The 17,138-nt window shown below is 43.9% G+C and overlaps 1 protein-coding gene across 1 annotated transcript; it reads left to right on the forward strand.

Annotated features, from left to right (window-relative positions):
• Positions 1 to 960: 960 nt before the first annotated feature.
• On the forward strand, positions 961 to 15,426 carry SDR9C7 (short chain dehydrogenase/reductase family 9C member 7). The gene is made up of 4 exons (XM_007534975.2): positions 961 to 1,271; positions 5,766 to 6,024; positions 6,817 to 6,980; positions 14,591 to 15,426. Exons 1-4 carry the CDS (start codon positions 980 to 982, stop codon positions 14,806 to 14,808), a joined length of 933 nt encoding a protein of 310 aa, XP_007535037.1. The 5' UTR covers positions 961 to 979; the 3' UTR covers positions 14,809 to 15,426.
• The last annotated feature ends 1,712 nt before the right edge of the window (positions 15,427 to 17,138 follow it).

Here is a 17,138-nt window from a genome sequence, read left to right on the forward strand (position 1 = left end):
AGGTAGCAAGGAGGTCCCCTGGGATCTACTGAAAGTCAGACTTTCAAGAACATAGAAAAATAGTGGTCTAGGAGGTGGCACAGTGGATGGAGCGTTGCACTCTCAAGCATGAGGTCCCAAGCTCAGTCCCCAGCAGCACATGTACCAGAGTGATGTCTGGTTCTTTCTCTCTCTCCTTCTAACTTTCTCATTAAATAAATAAATAAGTTTTTAAAAGAAAAAGGAAAAATGGGGATAGATATATAGATAGATAGATAGGATAACAGTTAGAGAAATAATAGCCATCCTATATCTGTGACCTGGGAAGAATCACTGTACTTTCCAGTGGAGGGAATGGGGATACAGAACTCTGGTAGTGGGAACAGTGGAATTGTACCCCTGTTACTTTGTAATTTGTAAAACACTAATAAAAATTTTTTAAATCATCCATTGACACAAGAGCTTATAAAAAAGGGGAAAAGTAAAAGAAAAAGAATGAAATGAAAGAAAAAATAAGTTTGAAGGACATACACAGATGCATACATATTCATTTACATAGCTTGCACGCTACAACTGTTTTTCATCCCTGGGCCAAGAGTGGTTTTGCTTTGTTTTTCAGGAGGTAAGAAAGCACACTGAACTGAGTTCTCCTTCCTCAGTAGCCTGCTCAGACCACCCACATGAACCATCACTTGACACGAGCATTGCCACTGGGGTCTTTCCCGCTCCTGCCACATTCCTCCACATCAGCAGTCTTCATCTGTCCAAGGTGACAAGGCTTCAGGTTGGACTTGAATTTCTTGCATCCAAGCTGATTGGTGTGGTGATGTATCCACCTATAAAAATTATAGTGGCTCACCCAGGAGCCCTGTGCCTGTCATCAGCTAAGGGAAGAGAGTGCTTTGCTCCAGTCGTTCCAGCAGACTGTGGTTCAGAGGACCAGCAACTCCTGCTGTCTCCGGAGCTTGGTCCATCTTGGCTGTCACCTTGCTCCTGCCCTATGGCGGACCTCTCCTGTATATACCGTTGGTTCAAGAACTGCAATGTGGTTCGTAATCTCTCAGACAAATATGTCGTCATCACTGGCTGTGACTCGGGTTTTGGGAACCTGTTGGCCAAGCAGCTGGTTGACAGGGACATGCGGGTACTAGCTGCTTGCCTCACTGAGGAGGGGGCCCAGAAGCTTCTGCAGGATACCTCCAACCGACTACAGGCCTTCCTACTGGACGTCACCAAATCCGAGAGCATCCAGGCAGCAGCCCAGTGGGTGAGGTGCCAAGTGGGCGAGCAAGGTGGGGCAACAAGCATCATCAGATTGTCTTTCTGTCTTTCTCCCACAGACAACTGTCAGTTATCAAATCCCCCCCCCCCCGTGGCTCAGTTGGGGCAAGGGAGGTGATGCGGAGAGAGGGGCTGTGGTTCTGTCCAAGTGAGATTGGAAACCACTTTGTGGCTTATTTACAAAAAGTAGTTTCCCAAGAAGTTTTCTCTCCCAGAAACTCAGAGAAAGCAGGGAGATATATTCTGTGTCCAGCATTCCTAACTATCAGTTCCTATAGAAGCGGCAGCATGTTTCTTACTGGGTTTTAGTTGTGGGATTGGGAGGGAACATGAAGCTGAATCCCCTGAATGGAAACATTGTGTGTGTGTGTGTGTGTGTGTGTGTGTGTGTGTGTGTGTGTGTGTGTGTGTGTGTGTTTGTCACCACCAGGGTTATCACTGGGGCTTGGGGCCAGCACTGTGAATTCATAGCTCCCAGAGTCTTTTTTTTTTCCTTTCTATTTTATTTGATAGGACATACAGAAGGGTGAGGGAGATAGGGAGAGAGAAAGATAGGCACCTGCAGACCTGCTTCATCTCTTGTGAAGCATCTCATCTGCAGGTAGGGAGCAAGGGCTTGTGTATAGTAACGTACACACTCAACTGAGTGTGCCACTGACTGACCTGTTTGTGTGTTCTGACAGGAAATTGAGCATGTCTGGCTAACAGTTGTGCCAAAATCAAAAAACTGCATCATCTGACATGCAAGTTCTGTGCATTACCTCTCATCTATATGCCCATCCTCATGTTCTCTTCGTGACTGTATGAGGCTAGAAGGAGAGAGACAGGTGGAGGGAGGATTTGTCCTCCTCCTCACCCCAGTTTGGCTATTGTATTGAATTCAGGGTAAGTGGTTACATCAGAGTGGATGCTCCTATTGGGAAAGCAAGCTGTGGGGTGGGGAGCCACCTAGGAACCTCCTGCATGCAGGGGTGTGAACACACAAGAACGGGAGGAACAGGATGGGAAACATCCTGCTGTGGTAAGAGTACTTTGCAGGAAGTCCTGACTCCTAATGTAACTATGTCACGGGCCATGCACAGGTGAGGCCAGGAGAGTCCTGGTGTCCCAGATGCATCAGAAGTAACTTCCTGCTTTAGTTTTCTCCTTAGCATTTGCTGCTAAGCAATACACAACACATTTATAGTCTGCTATTTCTGCTAACTTCCCAGAGCAGGACTTTCTGTCTCCTATTTACTACACATCCTTAGTACCAAGAACAGTGTCTGGTCTAGTTTTTATCAAGTCTCTGTAATTAGCTATGGACTGCATTGATTAGTGAGTAATTCAGCAAGATTGAGTCTCTTTTTTCAATAGACTGCCTTGACCAACACCCTGATTCAACTTCGAGCTACTTATACTAGTGATCCACTGGATATATTCATTTTCTGTTGCTATTATAACAAATTAACACAAAGAGAATGAATGGCTTAAAGGAACCCACATTTACTAAGTTGTAGTTCTGATAGCCAAGAGTCCCAAATGGGTCTTCCTGGGCTATCATCTAGGTGTAGACAGGGCAGTGTCCCTTCTGGAGGTTCAGGGGGTGGATTCAATTTCACAACTTTTTCTAGTTTCTAGAAGCTGCTGCATTCCATGGCCCATGAACTCTGCCTCTGTCTTCAAGGCCATCAAGGTCATGTTGAGCTTTATCACCATCCCTGGTTCTCTATTTCTACTCCTTCTTCCCCTTAGTAAGGCCCTTGTCACTCTGTTAGGTTAATCCAGGCTAATATTCCTATTTTAAGGTCAGTGGGTCAGCAAATTTAGTTCCACGGGCCACTAATGTACCATATTCAGAGGTTCTAAGGATTAGCATGGGGACGTACTAGGGGAAGACAGACATTATTTTGTCTACCACACAGGACAGCATCCTTGGTCTAGGAAGTACTGAGAAAAGGGACTTTTACATGCTTTCTTTTGTGTGTGTGTGTGTGTGTGTGTGTGTCATTGAGAATCTCTTAACATGACAATTTTGTCACATTCCTACACTGTCAACATCGTCCTCACAGTTCTCTAGTTGCTCTTTCAAGAGGGGTAAAAAATAGAGAGTTGTTGGTGAGATATCTCACCTGCTAACGTTCCTGCCTTGCCATGGAAATGCCACAGCCTAGGAGAAACTTTGGTGCCCTGGTGTCTCTCCCCCCTACCTGCCCCCCCAAAAAAAGCCATCCAAAATTGAATAGTAAAATAGTACATGCATGAAAGGTTGTCCTGGTTCCCTAGAAGGCAGAGTTGTTTCCACTAGAGGTGGTAGTGAGTGTGTGTCCTTTTCCACAGGCAGAGGCCATTTGACTTCTATAGACTTTTGGTTCACAGGAGCATCGTTTACTCTTCTGTTGAGCAAGAGGTCTCCCCAGCTGGGAAGGTTCTGCTCCTGCCAGCCAGTTGATTCCCTGGCACACTTCTAATCAGAAGCAGGCAAAGAGATAGGGTGTAGAGGGAACCTAGGTGAAAAAGTGGGTTGAGTGGTACTTAGATCCATATCTACCTTCAGTAAACAATGGAAAGTGTATACAGAGGAACAGCCAAGAAGTCAGGAAAGAAGGTGGGTGGGCGGAGGAAAACAGATGAAGTCACAGCAGGGTTCATGGAACGCCTGAAAGATCTGGAAAACGTTCTTCAGGATGATTTAGAGACTTTCTGGTATTTTTTAAAACACCAAACACCCTTCCCCAGGTGAACTTTTACGTGGAAACTCAGTATATCAGACTAATAAAAGCATTACTTCATCTGACCTCTTTCGTGGGGTTCAGAATGGAAGGTTATCAGGAAAAAAAAAAAAAAACCTAGAGATAAATATTCTAGTCCAGTCCACAAAGGCCATGCAGGGCAAGGGAGACAGTATAATGATTATGTAAAAGAAAGGGGAGAAGGGCTTTCAGGCTTGTGACTCCAAAGTACCAAAGTTTAGTCTCCTGCACCACCATAAACCAGAGCTGAGCAGTCCTGTGGTGAGGGTGAGGAGAAGAGAATAACCCTACAGCCCAGAGAGGGGAAGTAATAGTCCAATACTGGAGGCAGAACCAGTACTAGAACTCCAGGTGCCTAGAGCCTCAGTCCTGAAGAGCTGAGACACAGCATTTACCATTATTTCTCTCCATTCTTACCAACTCAATTAAATACCTGACAGAAATCCTTTATTACTTGGGCCTTAATTATTTACTTTAAATTTTTTCTGTTTTTTTATTTATAAAATTTATTTATTCCCTCCTTGGTTTTGTGAGTTTGTTAAGAGAAAAGGCCCTGTCTTATTCATTTTCTGTCTCTAAGAACCTTCCTTTAGCTGACACAGAATTAGATACGTGAATGAATGGATAAGGGTGTGAATGGATGGACTGACTGATCTTTGTAAGGAATGAAATAAAATGGAGTTGGTTTCTTATACTTAGGTGAGTAGAAAGGGGGGAAGAGGGAGTCAGGCAATAGAGCAGGAGGTTAAGCACACGTGGCACAAAGCGCAAGGACCGGCATAAGGGTCCCGGTTCAAGCCCCGGCTCCCCACCTGCAAGCGAGTCACTTCGCAGGCAGTGAAACAGATCTGCAGGTGTCTATCTTTCTCTCCCCTTCTGTCTTCCCCTCCTCTCTCCATTTTTCTCTGCCCTAACAATGACGACATCAATAACAACAATAATAACTACAACAACAGTTTAAAAAAGGGCAACAAAAGGGAAAATAAATACATATTTAAAAAAAGAAAGGGGGGCGGGCAGAAGCGCACGGGGTTAAGCGCACCTGGCCCAAAGCTCATGGACCCGCGCAAGGACCCCGGTTCCCAGCTCCCCACGCTAACCACCTGTAGGGGAGTCGCTTCACAGGCAGTGAAGCAGGTCTATCTTTCTCTCACCTTCTCTGTCTTCCTCTCCTCTCTCCATTTCTCTCTGTCCTATCCAACAACAATGATAACAATAATATTAACAATAACAGTGATAGAAAACAAGGGCAACGAAAGGAAAAAGGTGGCCTCCAGGAGCAGTGGATTTGTGGTGCAGGCACCGAGCCCAGCAATAACCCTGGAAGAAATAAAGAAAGAAAGAAAGAAAGAAAGAAAGAAACAAAGAAAGAAAGAAAGAAAGAAAGAAAGAAAGAAAGAAAGAAAGAAAGAAAGAAAGAAAAGAATTCAAATATCAAATCATTGATCTAAAAAGAATCTCTCTCCCCAGAGCTAATAATTTAGATATAATAGCCTGAATTTTAGCTGGTCTGAGGTCCATTTGGCTGCAAAAATGTGAATCACAAACTGTCCCATTAGCAAAATATTATTAGTTAAAAACAAACGAACAAGAAAACATCTTTCAGGCTTGAAGTGTCATACCCCACGCCTTCAGCCTGGCCACTATGTATCTTGGGCCCCTGTCCCACAATCCTCAGCTTCCTTAAACTGATTGGATAGCAGATGCTGGTGTTTTTCCAGAGACCCTGATGATTTCTACATGGTTTTTCTTTTCCCTCTGTCTCACTTCTAGGCCTCTGGGCCCTGGTTAACAATGCTGGTGTGGGCCTGCCCAGTGGCCCCAATGAATGGCTGACCAAGGAGGACTTTGTGAAGGTGATCAATGTGAACCTAGTGGGAACGATTGATGTGACCCTCCACATGCTGCCAATGATCAAGAAAGCTCGAGGCAGGATCATCAATATGTCCAGCTCTGGTGGTCGTGTGGCTATGATAGGTGGTGGCTATTGTGTCTCCAAGTTTGGTGTTGAGGCCTTCTCTGACAGCATCAGGTAAGCAGGAAACGGAAAGAATTTCTGACCATAGCTTCAACTCAGAAGAAGAAAGGGGGTCACTTTGAGGTGGCAGAATTCTGAAATTGGGAAGTTCAAACAGTAGCAGGAGGAAGGCCCCTTAAGGGGCCTTTTCAAGGACCAATAGAATGCATAAGGTGGCAATAGAGGATTATTTTCCTGCCTCTTTCTAGCTGTACCAGAATAAATAAAACTCTCTCTGGGTTTGTGGAAGTAGAAATGAGAATCCCCCCAATAGACAGAAAATCTAGAGACCAATATAATCCAATGGGAGAGCCTCCACGGAAACTCCAAATCTTGCACAGACACCTCCACATTCCCTTCCATAGGTAGGTACTAGCTGGGGGTAAGCAAAAGGGCCCTGGCAGGAGGTTAGACTTTGGGGTATATCACTGTTGACATTTCCTGGCAGACTTGTCTAATGTGAATTAGACCAGGCTTGAAGTAGGGCTGAGGCCCTAAGGCAAGGCTCACTTGCAGGAAGGCAGTATCTGGCCTAAAGCAAGGGCGAGAGCATGTCTCCAGGTTCCTAGAGCATTCCCCTCTAGAAGTGTACATAGAGACTCTCAGCAATGAACCTTTGTTATTGTGGGACTCTTGAAGTCTCCTACTATTCGTGTGTTGCTACTGATGTATTTTTATATCTCTTTCAGTAGATGCTTGACGTATTTACATGGCCCCTCATTGGGTGTATAAATGTTAATAATTGTTAAGTCCCCTTGATTGACTGTATTGTGGGGCTCTTGACTGAGTCCGACTCTTCTTTCCCAGGCGTGAGCTCCATTACTTTGGAGTGAAGGTCAGCATCATTGAGCCAGGAAACTACCGCACCTCCATTCTGGGCAAGGAGAGCTTGGAACATCGCATGCGCCAGCTGTGGGAGCGGCTGCCTCAGGAGACTCAAAATAGCTATGGGGAAGACTACTTCCAGATCTGTAAGTTCCAACAAAGTGAGAGGGGTCTCTGCTGGGAGAGTTTAGGGGGTACAAGGGGTGACTCACTCACTCTCATCTTACAGATGAGGTATTAACTCAGAGGGTTTCTGGGCCTAAACCATGCAGCTATTGACAAAACTGGGATTTGAAGATAGAGACTAAGTGGGAGAGGCAGACCTGGGAGGAGTGTATGGGCCGGGAATAGAGAAGCTGCTGCTTGCCCCTGGAACCTGCCCCAAACACCTTTACACAAGTTAATCTAGTTAAAACATGCTGAGATGAATCCATGTACATAAAGTGCTTGGGAGAATATTACCTGGTTTCTGATGAGAGCAAGCTGGTTCAAAAGTGTTGACAGAACACAGTCTCTTTCTCTCCACTACACTGATACCTGCAAACTCTAAATTCTGGGATTGCATAAAAATACATGAGTGCATATGAAAAATAAATAAATAAATAAATTCTGGGATTGCAAGGTCATTCTTAGATATTTGATTCAAAATGATGAGTTTTTTCAGTATAACCAGAAACTCTGGATAAACTAAATAAAAACAGAGCAGGATTACTTTAAATTATTTTTAATAAAGCTATTCTTCTTTATTGAGGAAATGTTGCTGTGTAAGACTGTTGTCACATAAGGTGCAGTTTTTCCTCACCCCAAATAGATGTCATCATGCCTCACCCTCCACCAAACTGTCTGCTCCTTCTACCATAGGGCTCTGGGCCCCCAGAGCCCTTTCAACCTCCCATCTGCTCCCCCTTTTGAGTCCTGGCATCTTTTGCAATAGATCACAGTTTATGAATGCTTCCCCCTGTATCTTTCATTGCTTTATTTCATAAGCCACACCTATGAGTGACATCATCTGGTAATTGGCCTCCCAATTTATAGCACTAATCATTTTTTTTAAATTTACTTTATTCATTTATTTCACAAACATTCGTGATGGTGGAGGAAGATGTCAGTTGGTGATTGGAGTGGTGTGCAAACACCTGTCACAGGGAGATAAATTGTACTCATGTGACATCAACTGTCTCGTAAATCATTATTTCCTCCATAAGGTGATTTGGAAAAGTGGGAGGAAGGCACAGTAAGATGTGTCCAAGACCAATAAACATTAAAATTGAAAGAAAATATCACTGAGTTGGTTCATCTGCCCCACAATTTCAGAGGAAATGTTTACACAGGCTTTCAGTGAGCTTTAAAAAAAAAAACATATTCTTGGGCTGGGCAGTGGCACACCCAGTTGAGTGCACACACATATGTAAGGACTGGGGTTTGAGTGCCCACTTCCCACCTATGAGGAAGAAGCAGGACTGCAGGTGTCTATCTTTCTCTCTCCCTCTCTATCTCCCATTCCTTTCTTAATTTCTCTCGGTTCTATCAAGTAAAAAATAGAAATAAGGACAGGGGTAAATAGCATAATGGTTATTCAAACAGACTGTCATGCCTGAGGCTTTGACGTCCCAGGTTTTATCCCCTGCACCACCATAAACCAGAGCTGAGCAGTGCTCTGGTAAAAAAAAAAAAAAATAGAAATGAAAAGGGAGAAAGAAAGAAAGAAAGTGTGGTTTGCACAGAGCAATGGATTCACAGTGCTAGCATCAAGCCCCAAAGATAACACTGGTGGCAATTTAAAAAAAAAAAAAAATTATCTGCAATGATCACACTAATTTATGCTTCACTTTAAGCAGTACTTATTGGGATACAGAGAGGAGACAGCATCTCTGGTAGCCCAGCAGGTGATGTGGGAAAGCAAATACAAGAGTACTGGAGATGTGTGCCAATTGACTTACATGCAAAACAAAGCAACAACACAGAGACTTCATTCTGTTATTGCAGAAGCCTCCAAAGAGATGGCTAGTGATGCCCTAGTGAGCTGTGAGGAATAAATAGGAATTCACAAACAATGGGAAAAGCTGGCAGATGGTTTCTGTAAAAGGAACAGCACAACATCCAGAGACTCTTCATGCTACACCTCTCTCCCTATCCCTATCCCTATCCCTCTCTCTGTGTCTCTGTCTCTCTCTCTCTCTCTCTCTCTCTCTCCCTCTCCCTCTCCCTCTCCCTCTCTCTCTCTTACACACACACACATACACACATATTGGTCATCACTGGGACTACTGTTGCAAGATGATTTTTTTTTAATATTTATTTTATTTATTTATTCCCTTTTGTTGCCCTTGTTGTTTTATTGTTGTAGTTATTATTGTTGTTGTCGTTGTTGGATAGGACAGAGAGAAATGGGGAGAGGAGGGGAAGACAGAGGAGGAGAGAAAGATAGACACCTGCAGGCCTGCTTCACCGCCTGTGAAGCGACTCCCCTGCAGGTGGGGAGCCGGGGTTCGAACCGGGATCCTTATGCCGGTCCTTGTGCTTTGCGCCACATGCGCTTAACCCACTGCGCTACAGCCCGACTCCCTGCAAGATGATTTTTATTTTTCTTCTTAGAAACAGGAAGAGAGGCAGAGGGAGAGAGTGAAAGAGGCCAAAGCACTGAAACTTTCTTCAGTGTTATGGGGGCCAGGTTCAAACCTGAGCCACCTACATGGCAAAGCAGTGCACTATTCAAGTGAGTTATCATGCTGATTTTCATTATAAAGTCCATTCTTATGAACTATTAGGGGAGTTAAATAAGACTAAAGTACTCAGCTCAGCCATGCAACAGGAACTCAACACTTAGACATTGTTATTATTATATGCAAGAAGCCTGATGGTGGGTGAGGTTGGGAGAAACTAAGAGTCAGATTATAAAAGGTGTTGGTGACTCCATTGAGTCATATGTTTCTTATCTTGAAGGTACTGGAAAGCTTTTTAAATGCCTCTGAAGTAACCTGATGAAACTTGTGTGGATGTGAAAAGGATGAGGGTAGAGACATGAGACATTATGGCTGCTTCATGCGCTCACAGAACTTAACCAAGGAATGAAAAAGATATATGAGTTGGAAGTCTCAGGATATCTGTGTGGGTGGTGGAGGTGGAAATGTAGTCAGACTAAAGAAATATTGGGTTGGTTCGAAGCCCCGGCTCCCCAACTACAGGGCAGTCACTTCACAGGCGGTGAAGCAGGTCTGCAGGTGTCTATCTTTCTCTCCTTCTCTCTGTCTTTCCTTCCTCTCTCCATTTCTCTCTGTCCTATCCAACAATGACAACAGCAATAATAATGATGACTACAAGGGCAACAAAGGAAATAAATAAATATCAAAAAAAAGGTTTAAAAAAAAAAGAAGGGAGTCGGGCTGTAGCGCAGCGGGTTAAGCGCAGGTGGCACAAAGCACAAGGACCGGCATAAGGATCCCGGTTCGAACCCCGGCTCCCCACCTGCAGGGGAGTCACTTCACAGGCGGTGAAGCAGGTCTGCAGGTGTCTGTCTTTCTCTCCTCCTCTCTGTCTTCCCCTCCTCTCTCCATTTCTCTCTGTCCTATCCAACAACGACAACAACAATAATAACTACAACAATAAAACAACAAGGGCAACAAAAGGGAATAAATAAATAAAATAAATATTTAAAAAATAAATAAATAAATAAATAAATAAAAGAAATACTGGCCATGGTCAGACAGTACTACTGAACTTAAATGCCATCAAATTATTGTAGCCAACCCAGTGGACCCCTGGCTTATGAACCCCAGGATCAGGCCCAGTATCTCAATGATTTGAATACTACCCAAGATAAAATCAGATTGGGAATAACAGCAACCAACTGTAGGGACATCCTCACATCAGCATCATGAAGAATCACCATGGCAAACACATGACCATAATGGTGTCTTAATCCCCAGAGACCTGAAGCTGGACCACAGCCCAATGAGCTTATCTCAGCCATCTACCATGTTTCTTCATCTCAACCCAACTAGCTCTGTCACTGGGGATGAGCTAATTTTGAAACCCAGGACTTGTTCCTGACAAAGGAGAAGTGGCAGAAGCTCAAATACTTAGTTCAAACTAAGAGCCAAAATCGGGTCCCCACTACTTTAGTTTACTCTTGCCTGATGCTTCCAGTAACTGAAACATTTCCTAAGTGGCCTTCTTCTTCTTCTAGCATTTGCCCTTCTTCCGTAGCCAGTCAACAGCGTCAGGTTGAGCCTGATGTAAAGTTTCGAGACCTCCTTTGAATCTGGAGAGGTGGCAGTCGTTGACTATGTGGGTCATAGTCTGTCTGTAGCCGCAGGGGCAGTTCCGGTCGTCTCTGGCTCCCCAGCGATGGAACATAGCGGCGCACCGGCCATGGCCTGTTCGATAGTGATTGAGGAGGGCCCAGTCATAACGTGCTAGGTCAAAGCCGGGTTGACGCTTGCAGGGGTCTGTGATGAGGTGTTTGTTCTTGACCTCAGCTGACTGCCAACTCTGTTTCCAAGAGTCTGGAACAGAGAAGTTCAGTGTAGGCATAGGGGACCAGATTGGATGACGAGACGTCAAGCGTTGAACAGGGTGGGCGAAGATATCCGCGTATATTGGCAGGTCCGGTCGGTAGATGTGGGAAATGAACTTAGATGATGCCGCATCCCGACGAATATCTGGCAGGGCGATGTTGCTAAGAACTGGCAGCCATGGAACCGGGGTGGAACGGATGGTTCCAGAAATTATCCTCATGGAGAAATATAATTTGGAATCGACCGAGTGGACATGGGGGCTACTGAACCATACTGGGGCACAGTATTCTGCAGTGGAATAGCATAATGCCAGAGATGATGATCGTAGTGTGGAAGCGCTCGTGCCCCATGAGGAGCTGGCCAGTCTTGCAATGATGTTATTCCTCGCGCCCACCTTTGCTGCAGTTTTTATGAGATGTTCATCTACGCCGATGACATCTGCTGTGCAACTCAGGCATCAAAGTTCGACATCCTCGAGGATACACTCACGAAAGACATGTCTCTGATATCTGATTACTGTAAAAAATGGTGACTAATCCTTAGCACTGCAAAAACGGTATCATCTGTTTTCCATCTACACCATGCCTCGGCCTCATGTGAGCTTAATGTGTAGCTTGGCTATACGAGAATCCGGCCTGAAGCCCAGCCAGTCTATCTTGGTGTTACTCTCGATCGCACTCTGTCATTTCACAAACATCTCCTAGTGGCCTGAAGTCAAAGCTCACATTCCTCCTTACTGTCTGGGATAGTGACAGGGTTACAAGGGCACATCTGTCTCCTGCCGACACAAAGTAGTAGTAGTTGAGAGACCTCTGAAAAAAAAAACGTGCCTTGAATTGCTTCCCTAGTTTCAGGTAGATTCTCCCACTCCACCCCCTAGGCAGCTCCTCCCTCTCTACTCCAGTTTGTCTGAATCTGCCCATACTCTGAGAGAATGTGCAAAAGCCTGAGCACCTTGAGTGTCTCTTTAAAACTCATCTCCCTGCCCAGGGCCTGCTGGTAGAGGCTCTGTGCTAAAACCAAGGATGGAGAACTGGTGTTGACGTCCTGAGACTTTCCTGCACTATCGATGGTCTGGCTTTATCTGAGTGTGACTCTCTGGAAGACCCTAGAACATAGTTTGCCTTTTTTTTTATTCCTTCACTGCAATAGTATTCTTTCCAGGAACTAGGAACTAGACTGGGATTTCTTCAGAATCTGGAGCAAAGATGTGGACCATTATTCTATACAGAGGGAAGCCAGGCCTGCTAGAACCATTCCCAGAGTTGAGTCAACTTTTGCACCTTTTTTTCCACATTTTAATCCCATGTCAAGAAGTTTGACTTTATGGTGCTACTTCTGCCAGAGTTCTTGGAGCTCTCGTTTAAGTATGAATCCCAATGACTTCTTTCTTTCTTTCTTTCTTTCTTTCTTTTTGCCTCCAGGGTTATCATTTAGGGCTGAGTGACAGCACTATAAATCCACTGCTCCTATAGGCCTTTTTTTCTTTCTTTTTTTCTTCCTTCCTTTCTTTTTTTTTCTTTTTTATTGGATAGGATGGAGAAAAATTAAGAAGGGAAGGAGAGATAGAAAGAGAGAAAGACACTTATGAAGTATCTGCCCTGCAGATGGGAATTGGGGGCTTGAACCTGGATCCTCCTTGCACTTAATACTATGTGTGTTTAACCAGGTGTGCCACCAGCTGGCCTCCCTGACCTTCTCAAGTAAAGTCCTCAAGTCATATGACTTGTTTTCTATTTGGGATGCCCAAATTAGAGCCTTGTATCTCTCTCTGCTCCCATACACACGATGTCATAGGACAGTCTCTCACATAAGACGTCTGCCTGTGCCCTCAAGGTCCCAGATGGCCTTATAATCAAGGTAGGGGCTATGTCATTAGTTTTTTTATTTGTTTCTCCACCCTTTGGAACTGAGGTTCCTCTAAAATGCATGACTTCACTGCCCCAGTATGCTTTTTTATTCAGATAAAAAAGGGAAAGACAGAGAGAGAATGAGACACCACAGTGCTGAAGCTTCCTCTGATGCCTTAGCACTTCCCATAGAGTACCTAGGCTCAAATGAGAGCCACACATATAGCAGGGTACATAAGCTACCTGACCCCAGTGACACTATTTTTTAAAGATTTTTTTTTCTTGTGTGCTTTTGTAGAAAATATGTGAAGTCGTGGTCCGGAAGGTGGCACAGTAGATAAAGCATCGGACTCTCAAGCATGAGGTCCTGAATTCAATCCCCGGCAGCACATGTACCAGAATGATGTCTGGCTCTTTCTCCTTCCTCCTATGTTTCTCATTAATAAATAAATAAAATCTTTAAAAAATAAAAAAGAAAGAAAGAAAATATGTGAAGTTAGGGGTCGGGCGTAGCTCAGCGGGTTAAGTGCAGGTGGCGCAAAGCGCAAGGACCAGCATAAGAATCCCAGTTTGAGCCCCCGGCTCCCCACCTGCAGGGGCCTAGTCGCTTCACAGGCGGTGAAGCAGGTCTGCAGGTGTCTGTCTTTCTCAACTCCTCTGTCTTCCCCTCCTCTCTCCATTTCTCTCTGTCCTATCCAACAATGATGACAGCAATAACAACAATGATAAACAACAAGGGCAGCAAAATGGAAAATAAATAAATGTAAAAAAAATTTTAAAAAAAGAAAATATGTAAAGCCTAAGAAGTATATGAGAAGAGAAAAAAACCTGTGGTGGTTAGATCCCACCAGTAAGATAGTATTTTACTAATTTGCTTCCAGTTTTTTTATGTGTTTGCACATATCTGTCTTCTTTCCTGTTCCCTATCCTGCTATTTTTTCATATCTATTAGGGACAAGGATTATTATCCCTATTTTATAGATGATAAAAATTTAAGCTCAAGATCACACAGCTAGCAGCCAGAGGGATGGCTCCAGATAGAGTGTAGGACTTGCATTCATGAGGTCTCAAGTTTGATTCCCCAGGGCCACATATGCCAGAGTGATACTCTGCTCTCTCTCAGTCTCTCTCATGAAGTTAATAAATGATTTTTCTCAAAAGCTCACACAAGTGGCAGAGCTGGGCACAGTTCTCAATATTAGTTTATCATAAATAATTAGTTTATCTGCAGGTTTTGAATTCAGGATATTATTTATAGGATGCTTATGACAGGGACAACCTAGAGGTCATGGCAGATCTGCCTGAGATGTTAGCTCAGATGGAAACCTTGGATAGCATTCAGAAGAAGAGTAATAAAGTATTTGATTTTCTTGCCTTCTTTCTTATTAGATACTGAGAAGTTGATACGCATGATGCAGTTGGCTCACCTAGATATCACAGACGTCACCAACTGCATGGAGCATGCCATTGTCTCCCGGAGTCCTCGAATCCGCTACAACCCTGGCTGGGATGCCAAACTTCTCTTCGTCCCTTTGGCTAAGTTGCCTACCCCTGTGACAGATTTCATCCTCAGTCGCTACCTTCCAGTACCAGCAGACAGTGTCTGAGTGGAGAGAGTATGAAGGGTGGTTGGTGGAATATAGAGAAAGGGGGTGGGAGAAGGAACTCAACTTGGGTCACAAGAGGTGGTATCTGACGTTCTGGAGGACTACTTGGCTGACACCCAAGACTAATTAATTTATGACTCACTTCTCACAGAAGACAAGTGACTCTACCCACTCACTGGAGTCCTACAGAAGCACAAGATTCATGTAACTACAGCCTGGCCCTGGGAATGTGTCACCCAAGTAGGATATTGCTTTTTTCTGGATCTCTCTCAACATCACCACTGGAAATTATTGTGAAACAGCCCAGTCCAGGGAAACCTCAACCACTCTCCAATCAGGTCTCTAAATATACCTTCACCTTCACCTATTAAACTATTTAAAGTATCAAGTAAGTCAGAGAGGGAATACAAGATGCAAGTAAAAATTCACAATATTTTCTCTCACTTTAGATTGCTCTGTTGACAGGTAGTCGAGATCCATATGAAATTACATTCATTTATTTAATCATTACTGAGTCCGCTTTTTAATATTTGTTTAGTGCCCACTATACACCAATCATTGTATAGGTAATAGAATGCTAGAAAGATAATTAAATCATGATCTTGTTTTTTTATTGTTTATTTTGTGTCCTTGTCTTTTAGCACTGTGTGTAGGACAAATAATTGTAGAAGAATCAGAAATTGGGAGTCAGGTGGTAGAGCAGTGGGTTAAGTGCATGTGGCCCAAAGAGCAAGAACCAGCAGGAAGATCCCAATTCAAGCCCCGGCTCCCCACCTGCAGGGGAGTTGCTTCACAAGCGGTGAAGCAGGTCTGCAGGTGTCTATCTTTCTCTCCCCCTCTGTCTTCCCCTCCTCTCTCCATTTCTCTCTGTCCTATCCAACAATGATGACATCAAGAACAACAACAGTAACTACAACAATAAAACAACAAGGGCAACAAAAGGGAATAAATAAATCTAAAAAAAATTTAAAAAAAAAAAAAGAATCAGAAATCAGAACATTGAATTTTCAGAGCTGTGAAGGGTCCTAGAAGTCATCTAATTCAGTGGTGACCAAACTCTACTCTGTAGCAAGATTACCTGGTTGACTAGAAATACAGATTCCAGGCACACCTGGTTGAGAACACACATTACAGTGCACATGGAGTGGGTTCAAGCCCCTGGTCTCCACCTGCAGGGGGAAACCTTTGTGAGTGGTAAAGCAAGGCAGAGGTGTCTCTGTCTCTTTCCCGTTTTATCTCCCCCTTCCTTTTCAATTTCTCTCTGTCTCTATCCAATAATAAATGAAGATTTTTTAAAAAAAAGAATATGAAAAAATATAGATTCTGGCCCCCACTGTACTGAAAGGAAGTTTCAGTACTGTGGTGTCTTTGCCTCTGACTTTTTTTTTATTAAGAAAATTTTTTAATATTTATTTTCCCTTTTGTTGCCCTTGTTTTTTATTGTTGTAGTTATTATTGTTGTTGTTATTGATGTCGTCGTTGTTGGATAGGACAGAGAGAAATGGAGAGAAGAGGGGAAGACAGAGAGGAGAGAGAAAGATAGACACCTACAGACCCGCTTCACCGCCTGTGAAGCGACTCCCCTGCAGGTGGGGAGCCTGGGGCTTGAACTGGGATTCTTACGCTGGTCCTTGAGCTTGGCGCCACATGCGCTTAACCCGCTGCGCTACCGCCTGACTCCCATCTCTGACTTATTTATCTGAAAGAAATTGGTCTGGAGTGGTGAAGCCCCAGGAATGACAAATATATATACACAGACTCTGAGGCTGATGAGATAGCTCACCTGTCAGGGCTTCTGCCTTAGTGTGTTGGGCCCAGGTTCAAGTCCCCAACACACCACATGGGAGTACTACAGCACCAGAGGAAGCTTTGGTGTTCTGGTGCCCCTCCCTCTTTTTCTGTCTTGGTCTCTACCTACCAAAAGAGAATTTTTTCGTATTAAACCCCCCCCTCTTAAAGTGACTGATGTGGTTTCTGTTTTTCTACTTAAGACCATTCTGACATAGCCATATGCCTTTTTTAGGAGAGTTAGTATTTTCCCCAGTTGAAAATCATTGCTATGACCTGGGAAGTGGTGCATAGATAAAACACTGGGCTCTCAAGCCTGAGGTCCTGAGTTTGATACCTGATATCACATATGCCAGAGTGATGCTCTGATTCTCTCTTTCTCTGCTCTCTACATCATTAATAAATAATACATTAAAAAAGAAAATTACTGTTATGATTAAGGTGCTTGTATGTCCCAGTTTGACTGAATAAATACTGATTTATGTCTGTCGTCCAGGCATAATTTTGAATAGATTTCTTTTTTTTTTTTTTTGCTTCCAGGG

Source organism: Erinaceus europaeus, chromosome 7 (genome assembly GCF_950295315.1).
Source record: "Erinaceus europaeus chromosome 7, mEriEur2.1, whole genome shotgun sequence".
NCBI lineage: Eukaryota > Metazoa > Chordata > Mammalia > Eulipotyphla > Erinaceidae > Erinaceus > Erinaceus europaeus.

Excerpts from the sequence above, each read along its gene's own strand:
- SDR9C7 (XM_007534975.2), top strand. The coding sequence starts at position 980 with ATGGCGGACCTCTCCTGTATATACCGTTGGTTCAAGAACTGCAATGTG. Across the intron at positions 6,025-6,816 it reads GCCTTCTCTGACAGCATCAG|GCGTGAGCTCCATTACTTTG; the intron begins GTAAGCAGGAAA and ends CTTCTTTCCCAG. Across the intron at positions 6,981-14,590 it reads GGAAGACTACTTCCAGATCT|ATACTGAGAAGTTGATACGC; the intron begins GTAAGTTCCAAC and ends CTTTCTTATTAG.